The sequence below is a fragment of the Marmota marmota genome, unplaced genomic scaffold (assembly GCF_001458135.2).
Source record: "Marmota marmota marmota unplaced genomic scaffold, marMar, whole genome shotgun sequence".
NCBI lineage: Eukaryota > Metazoa > Chordata > Mammalia > Rodentia > Sciuridae > Marmota > Marmota marmota.
This window is the reverse complement of record NW_026000082.1, coordinates 41,270,693-41,279,909: the sequence shown is the minus strand read 5'-3', so window position 1 is coordinate 41,279,909 and position 9,217 is coordinate 41,270,693. Positions and strand designations below refer to the sequence as shown.

The 9,217-nt window shown below is 58.5% G+C and overlaps 1 protein-coding gene across 1 annotated transcript in view; it reads left to right on the top strand.

Annotated features, from left to right (window-relative positions):
* The first annotated feature begins 486 nt into the window (after positions 1-486).
* The window catches only part of Pax7 (paired box 7), a 121,812-nt gene continuing 113,081 nt past the window's right edge, over positions 487-9,217 (top strand). Inside the window, exons 1-2 of the mRNA XM_048782715.1 lie at positions 487-500; positions 834-1,216. Of these exons, the coding sequence (XP_048638672.1) occupies positions 487-500; positions 834-1,216 (397 nt within the window). The remainder of the gene's footprint in view (positions 501-833; positions 1,217-9,217) is intronic.

Below are 9,217 nucleotides of genomic sequence, written 5' to 3'. Positions count from 1 at the left end.
AGGGGGGTGGGGGACCGCCACAGGGATGTAGGTAACATTCAGGTGGTAAGAGCACCAGGACTCAAGTCCCCACAGTAACACAAACACAAGACAGCTCACCTCTCCACCACCACCTCCATCTCCACCACCTCCACCATCTCCACCACCACCTCCATCTCCGTCACCACCATCTCTACTATCACTACCATCTCCACCACCTCCATCACCATCCCCAACATCACCACTATCTCCACCATCATGATCTCCACCATCCCCAACACCACCACCAGCTCCACATTCTCCACCATCTCCACCCCATCACCTAGCCTCCACTGTCATCACCATCATCATCACTACATGATGCTGTGTTACCACGGGATACTGGCCGGGCCTCTCTGGGCCTAGGGAAACTGCCTTCTGTAGTGAGCTGGATCCTCAGCAGAGGGGCTCGCTCCGCTGTAGCTGCCCCCCACAAGGGCCAGCACAGACACGTGAGCTCCACTCGACATGGTCCCTTCCAGGTGGCACTCCCTGGACACATGGAGGAAGAGCCAGCCTTTAGCATCCTGGGCCCCTCCCACTCTGGAGCTCACCAGGGCCACCGGTCTTGAGGGCTGCTGGCCTCTTGCCACCTCCCTCTCCCTGACAAGCCCAGGCTAATGCCACCTGACCAGTGGCACTCTCTGGTCACCGGGCCTCCCGGCGTCTCCTGCAGACCCTGGGCCACGCACTGTGCTGGTGCCTGTACCTGTAAGGTGACCAGATGAGACCCGCAGGCCTGGCCACAGCACGTCCCTCTCATCCTCGGCATGTGGCTGAGGACCAGCCACTTAGCCTCTCTGTGCCCCCAACAGGTGTGTGAGCCCCCCCCACCTGCAGCAGCCTCCGCACCCTCCCCAGGAACCAGCCCCCACGGCCGCCGGCTCAGCCACAGGGCGCAGGGCCTCCGTCACAGAGGGCCCCGAACTCTCTGGCTTTCCTTTGTCTTCTGACCCTTCTCCGTCAGGACCTGCCAGGGTCCCTGCCGTGGCCTGGCCCTCCTGCGTCTGGTGGCCACCTCACCAGGACACCATCACGACACGACTTCACAGAATCCGGACGCAGCGACACGGAAACCCTTCGCCACTTCTCCAGATTCGGGTCAATGACCTCAACAGCCAGCGCGTCCGCGCAGAAGCTCCAGGACCTGTGACGTGTGCCTTCAGCAAGGGCTTACTGAGCACCTACTATGTGCCAGGTGCTTTTCTATCACCTGGGAAGGAGCCACACCTGTGCAGAGGAGATTGTCTAGCTGAGAAAATAGCAATAATAAGAGATAGTCAACTATGGGGAAAGAAGGATCCGGTGTAGAGGGGGTGGCATCCCTAGGAGAATCCCAGTTTATGGAGGGGTCAGCGTGTGTCTTATTGGGCAGACTTGGGTGGGAGCCCAGCAGGTATGTTGGGAAGGGGTGACCTGTGCAAAGGCCCTGTGGCGAGAACGAGCCGCTGCGTTCCACAGCAGCAGGAAGGCGGGAGCGCCTGGGCCAGGGGCCACCGCAGAGTGGGCCTCGCACAGAGGGCAGCAGCGAAGGAACCCACACCCGCTGCCCGGGCGCCCATAAAGGGAGCTGCCGCGTGAACCGATGGCCCGTGAGCAGCGGAGCCCCCACAGCCGCGGCCTCGGCAGTTTATAAACTCGTAAAAAGGCCACGGTCACCGCCACCCATCTGCCTCCTTAGCTGAGAATGAATGGGCTTCTCTGGGACAGAGGCGTCCACTCCAGCGTCCCTGAGCCAGGGGGGGCTAGGGAGGCCCTGGGTGCAGGGAGGAGGAGGGACAACAGCAGGGCGCAGCACGGCCACGGCCATCCAGTGAACCACGAGGTCCACCCACTGTCCCCTCCCCTCAAGAGCTCCCCAAGGTCCCAGGAGGGACGCCGGCGCCCAGGGACCCAGATGCTGCGGCACCTGCATCAGGCGGACACTGGCGCCACCTGCTGGCGGCCTGCTCCCTCTGCAGCCTGAGCCAGGCGCGGGCTTTGCCCCAAGTCCTGGCCCCTCCTGGCCCGGCTCTGCGCAGGGGACCTGCTGCCCCGGGCGACAAAGGGCATCGGTCTCTGCCAAAGCGACTCCGGTGTCCCCGTGGCCTGGCCCTAGGTGGCTACCAGAACCACACCAGGGCAGCAATACACGGGGCCACCTGGGCCAGCTCCCCCGCCCGGCCCTCCTCCCCAGCCACAGGGCTGGGAGCCTCCTGGGCACCCCGCCCTGTCCTTCCCACCTGCAGCCAGCCCAGAGCCAGGCAGGAATCACAGAAATAATCATGAAAGGGCCACTCAGCGGCGCTGTCCCTGTGAGGACCTGCGGAGCAGCGGGGCAGCCTCGGGAGTTGACAGGTTGGAGAAGCAGGGAGGGCTTCCCGGAGGCGGTGCTCGGGTGTGACCTCCAGGAAGAGCAAGGTGAAGGCCCAGGGCTCCCAAGTTCCCCCAGAGCAGGAGGGAGCTGTGCCCACGGGTGCTGGGGCCTGTGCCTGGGGGTTGGCTTCTTGTCCATGCCATCTCACTGTGCCCCTCCCCAGCACAGCCAGGGGCTCTGGCCCATTTCCCTTTCTTCTTTCTAACTCTGGAGTTTTGCTATCAGGATCCACATTTTCAAATCAAGAAAGCCAACCTTCAGAGATGTCGAGTTACTTTCCCTAAGTGACACAGCTTTGCAGAGCCAGAATTTGCACCATTACCTGACTCTCTTAATGACATCAGGCTGCCTCCCAGCCATGTCCCAACCTTACTCCCGGGGATTTAGAATCAGGAGACCCAGGTGCAACGCTTGGTGAGCACTAACCTGCTGAGTAACTTTGGGCAGATTCCTGCCCCTCTCTGAACCTCAGTCTCCTCATCTGTAAAATAAGACAAGTGAACAATGACAGCAGCTAATCAATCCTCACGAGGATCCTCTAACGCAGAGGATCCCCATGGATGGGAAGCAGACTCAGAGGGGTTTAGCAATTCATCAAAGTCGCACTCCAATCCCCAGAATGGAAATCAAAATAACCTAAAGTTACATAATTATCAGGCACAGAATTTAGACAGACGCTTTGCCAAGGATCTGCCCAGGGCAAACAGGCACATGACAAGACTGTCACCCTCCCTGGGTGCCTCCTAAGCCCCATGAGAAACCACAGACACCTACTACAACAGCTAAAGCAAAAAGACGCCCCTCATGGAGAGCTGGCCAGGGCTGGAGGATCGAGGGCGCGGTGCACGGCTCAGGGGTGGACAAGGGGCCATCTCTGTAGAAAAGATGTTTCTTCAAAAGTCAGAGTCACTCCTGTCCTGTGACCCGGCCATCCTGCTCTCGCTCCCCACAGCTCTGTGCGCACCGTGGCCCACGCCCGCCATCCCAGAGCCTTGGGAGGCTGAGACAGGAGGATCGCAAGGTGGAGGCCATTCTCAACAATTCTGCCAGACCCTGTCTCAAAATAGGAAGGGGCTGTGGATGTGCGCCCTGGGTTCTAGCCCCGCGAGGTAAAAAGGAAAGAAAGAAAAGGAAGAAGACAGGGACCACCCAAGTGACCGTCAACGGGCGAACAGCAGACTACTAAGTCCAGGACGAGTGGCCTGGAGGTGAAGCTAGACAAGGCTGGGGCTGGGGGCTGGGAGGCGGAGGGGACAGAGGGACACAGAAACACCTGGGGGTGACGAACGTGTCATCTTGATTTGGGTGACAGTTTCAGCAACGTAGACAAGTAGCACAACGTGCCCCGTGCGAACCTGGACTGTGCTGTTGGCTGTGGGTCGTGGGTCTCAACGCACCGCTGAAGGACCCAGCCTGGCCTTAAGTGCCCAGAGGCCCGGAGAGACGTCCCCGCCCTAGAGGGGTCAGGGGAGCTGCCAGAGCCCCTCGGTGCCTCTCCAGGCCCCGCTACGCCCAAGCTCCACCTCAAACCTGGGGTCATGGAGGCTCTGAGGTTAGTCAGTTCAGCTCTTGGCGGTAAGAAAGGGGGAACCGCCGAGCGCGGTGGCCCACGCCTGTGACCCAGCGGCTCGGGAGGCTGAGGCAGGAGGATCCCGAGTTCAAAGCCAGCCTCGGCAACAGTGAGGCGCTAAGCAGCTCAGTGAGACCCTGACTCTACATAAAACCCAAAATAGAGCTGGGGACGGGGCTCAGTGGTCGAGTGCCCCTGAGTTCACTCCCCGGTATCCACGGCCCCCACTAAAGAAAGGGGACACGGGAGGAACCGGAGAGAGGGAGAGATCGGAAGCAGGAGCTGTCGCGGGCCCAGCCAGGCCTCTGGAATCCATGGCCTTTGCTGAGACGGGAACTGTCCCCCACGTATTCTCAAGGTCAAGTTCAAGCACAGGGACTCCCAGGGGAGTGACCTTTCACACTGTGCGGCCTTGGGCTGTTTCATTTTAAGTCTCAAGTAGCTGACACGTCCCTGCTTCAAATGACACAGAGGTGCCCAAAGTGACAGCCCCTCCTGTGCCTCCCCTGGTCCCGGGGGCACCGCTCTCCAGGTGTAGCCGGGCCCAGGGCGTCTGTGTGTCTGTCCAGCAGGCTCCACCCGTCCCCCTCTGGACTCGGGTAGGCGAGCACCCGCTGCCTTGTCCTTCATCCCTCATCTCAGGTGTCCCTGTGCGCGGAGCTTGATGACAGGTCACTCTGCACACAGCGGCCCTCTCCCGGGTGCCAGTTTCTCCCAAGGCCAGACTCCTCCTGGACGCCTCGGGGTCACGGAGAACGGGCGTTTGACATTTTGATGGACACCGCCCAGCTGCCCGCCACCGTGACGCCACCCTGAGACCTTGTCCCCCGCCAGGGCAGGAGAAGTCTCTGTCCCAGCGACTCACCAACAGAAGTGTCATTTCAGGTTCCGACTGTTGCCAGGTGGGGGGCGGGGAGAGGACACGGGCCGCGCCTTGGATGGACACTGGTCTTGCTCTGGGCGCGGACCCTCCTCCTGTGACTGAGCGCATTCGATTCCCGCCTCTGCCGACTGTTCCCCGCGACCCTCTGCCTGTCCTCACCGGGGGCTGGCTTCCTGGTCAGTTCCCATCAGCCTCCGCCTCCACCGAGGTGTCCTGCGTCTCCCAGCCGGGGCCATCTTCTCTAAGCAGGTAGAATCTTTCTTTTTTAAACGAAGCAGATGTGTCAGCTTCTTAAACAGCTTCCAGACTTTTACGTGGTAACTGGGAACCCCCTTTTCCCCACTCCAACGTCACGAGGGCTCTTCTCCCCATGTGTCCTTCGAAGATGTTCGAGGTTCCGTTTTCACACTTGAATTTTTGAGTGCTTTACAACTTTATTTATTTATTTACTTATTGACTGACTGACTTATTTATGGGATGGAACCCAGGGTGCTCTACCCCTGAGCCGCGTCCCCAGCCCTTTATTTTTTATTTTGAGACTGGGTCTCACTAAGTTGCTGAGGCTGGCCTCCAACTTGTGATCCTCCTGCCTCAGCCTCCCAAGTCACTGGGATTATAGGCATGCGCCGTCGCGTCGCACCTAGCTACGATTTATTTTAAATATAAAATTTAAAATATTTATTTTAAATATCATTTTTACTCCAAGTGGTTATTCAGTTTTCTCAGCAACATGTATTAAGTAATTCAGCTTTTCCCCACTGGTTTGGAACGGTAACCTCATCAAATACTTCCTGTTCATCGAAACTCAGGCCAGTTTCTGGGCTTCAGTTGGGAATTCGTGGGTGGAAACCACACTGGGCTCTTGCTTGTCTGCTTCGGGGTGCTGGGGCGGACCCAGGGCCTGGGGCGTGCAGGCCAGCGTCCCACCACCGACAGCCCCAGCCCCAGGGCTGGCCCCGTGTTTTTCAGTGAGCTTCCGACTCTGTCCTTCCCCTCAGGGATATGATTCCAGAATGTTCTTAACCGTGCTCACTGGGCCACGTCTTCATCTGAGCTTTGGAATAAACAAAACTCTTCCAACCAATACTGTTGATTTTCCTTTTATCAGAATCAAAGTCTATTTATCAATGAGCTTAGAGAGAATCCGGATTTCACGGTGCTGGGCCTCCTTCCTGAAATAGGACGAGCCTCTCCGCCGCCTCTCATCCCCTTATCTCTCAGCAGTTTTGTTAATTAAAATATTTATTGGAATAGAACATGTACACAGAAAGTCACAAATCATCAGGGGACAGCTGGATGACAGTTCGCGGGGGACCTGGGGAGGCGGCCGCCCACAGCGAGCAAACCTGCCCGGCGGCCGGCGTCCCTCTGTCGGCCTTTGGACCTTGTCATTTAAGCCGAGCCTCTCTTGCTCTTGGTGTCTGGCACCTGTCCACCCAGGTGCACCATGATGTCACACACAGCGGTACCTGTCCCCTTCTGTGACTGGGGATCCCAGTGGACGGGGGCCACAGGGTGCGTGCTGTGCCCCTTGGAGACGCTGCCCAGGGTTCTCTGAAGTCTGGCTCGTGGCCACTCCACCCAGGTGGCTGCGCAGCTGCGTCCTCGGCGGCAGGGGGGCCACGTTTCCCAGGATCCTTTGCAGCTCGCTGAGGCCTGGGGGCTCCCTCAGCAGGGGACCCTTCCACGCTCCTCCCTGCGCCTGGCCCCTCCCTCTCCCGGAACCACGGTGACCCTGCAGAGACCGTGGCAGTGCCCAGGGAGAGGGCGCAGAGATGGGAAGGGGAGGCTCCGCCGTCCGAGGGGCCCTTGGGAGGAGAGCGGCCTCCAGCTGTCACCGTGGAGAGTCACCTTCTCTCCTCTTCCAGCCGGTGCCTCGGCAGCTTTTGTTACGAGTCAGACCTTGGGCCGGGCGATAGCTCGGGGGTGTCACGCTCGCCAGCCCCAGGCCCAGGGTTCATCCCAGCAAAGGAAGGCGGGGAGACGGAGGTCACCTTGTGGGGCACCCATATACGACACTATCTGCCCAGCAGGCGGTGGACAAGAGCTGATGGTCACATCAGGTGCTGCGGCGCACGCTGGTAATCCCGGCAGCTTGGGAGGCTGAGGCAGGAGGATCTCAAATTGGAGGCCTGACTCAGCAACTCATCGAGGCCCTCAGCAACTCAGTAAGACCCTGTCCCTAAACAGACAATTAAAAAGGTCAGGGGATGAGGCTCCGTGGTCAGGCACCCCTGGGTTCAACCCCCAGTAACCCCAAAATAAATAAATACACAGAGTAATGGGCCCCGCGAGGAAAACTTGCCGTGTCCCTCCTGTCACACGGTGAGGAGTCAGTGGAAGGGTGTTTCCCGTATCCCATGTGACCTTCTATGAAGCACTTGCTATTTGGAGTGGAGGTGGCCCTGGCCCTGGCCTCACAGAGGACAGCACACGTGGCGGGGCACCCCGGTCCTGACCCTGACCCCGTCACCTAGTTACGGTCGTGGTCTGTGAGAGTCTCACCTGCGGGGCCAGGAGTGCCTCTGCCCAGCTTCATGTCCGACTCTCGCAGTTATGTGGGATTCTCTTCTAATCCAACCTGGATTTTTTCTTTCACTTCTTAAACCCATTTTCGTGTGTTGACATTTCTTTATCTGCTCTGTCTTGTCATTTTATGTACCTTGTCCCTGTTTCGTGGGTCTTGAAGTCTCTCACGGGGGAGTTTGCTCTGATTTCCGTGGCTCCTTGCTGGGCCCGAGGCTCCCCGGAGCGGCTCTGTCAGAAGGTGGTGGGACTTCAAGAGACGGAGCCTGGTGCGAGGTCCAGGTCACTAGACACAAGGTCTTGTGGGTCACTGTGGACCCAGGCTCTTCTTCCTCTCACTTCCTTATCCTGATGGCTTTGCTCTCCCACCATGGGCTTCCACAGGCCCAAAGCAACGGGGCCCAAAGCAACGGGGCCCGTAGCCATGGACTGGAGCCTCCAAAATCAATCCTCCTAAGTCGATGTGTCAACTTATCTTTTGTAGTAACAGTGACCAGTGCGGCCTCCAGAGAGAGTTCCGCACCTTTTTATTATGATGACCACATGACATCCCCGTCTACCAGGCCTCAGGAAAGGAGAACGTTATGGGGGATTTTCCTCGTCCACCCCTTCACGTCCCTCCAACGCCCCTAACCAGTCACTGAGGTTTCCTTTGTGAACAGTTTTCTGTGTTCAGGTGACTTTTTATTTCTCTCAGTTTTGAGCTGGGGCCTGGCTATGCTGCCCAGGTTGGCCTCCGACCCCTGGGCTGAAGCCGTCCTCCTGCCTCGGCCTCCCGAGTAGCCGGGGCTGCAGGTGCACCTGGGGACCTGGCCTGTGCCACACCTTGATTCTGTTTCCTTGTCAGCCTTGAATGATGTCCCTCAACTCCCCTAGGACAGAGGAGACTCTGCTCCCCACTTCTTTCTCCTGTCTCCTCCGTCTTCTCTCTGATGTGTCATGGTCACCCGAGGCCACCATTGCCTGCACTTCCCCTGTCCCTGTGCCTGCCACATTTGCTAGCCTTAGGTCCTCATGCACAGCCAACACGCTACCAGGTCCCTGGATTCTGTCTTAGTGGCTAAGATTCATTTTCTAGAAGTTTCCCCCAGGGAACTCTGTGGTGAGAGTGCACTGCGTTGCTGGTGGGCGGGGTTATCCTGATGGGCGGGGTTATCCGTGATGGGCGGGGTTGTCCGTGATGGGCGGGGTTATCCGTGACGGACAGCGTGGCTCAACATCAGATCCTCTCCCTCCAGGTCATGGGGCCCTGCTCTGCTGTCTCACCACGGCTTTCTGTCGCTCATCACCATGCGGAGAGTGAGGTGTCTGGCCTGCGTGTTGGCAGGTGACGCCGCCTGCTCTTGAGTGCAGGGTGAGGCCCTCCTCTCTTGCCAGCAGGACCTCTCTCTTTGCTCACATTTTCCAGCTCCCAAAGGAGGGAAGAGCAAGTACAAAGGCCCTGAGGTAGGAGAGTCCGTGGTTGCTGCAGGGCTATAAGGAGGCCCCGTGGCCCAAGGAAGTCTGCAAGGCCAAGAGGGGATCTCAGGGCAATAGGAAGGAGTGGCCAAATCTGACTTGTCAAAGGATCCCTCTAGAAGCCACATAGAGAATAGATTTCAGGGCCAGGCACATGGCACATGCTTATAATCCCAGTGACTCAGGAGGCTGAGGCAGGAGGATCTCAACTTTGAGGCCAGCCTCAGCAACTTAGTGAGGCCCTAAGAACTTAGCAAGACCCCTTCTCTAAATAAAAAGTAAAAAGGGCTGGGGATGTGGCTCCGGGGCAAAGCCTCGCCTGGCACACGTGTGAGGCGCTGGGTTTGATCCTTAGCCTAGTTCTAAATACAACAAAAAGGGCTGGGGATGTGGCTGTATGGTCGAG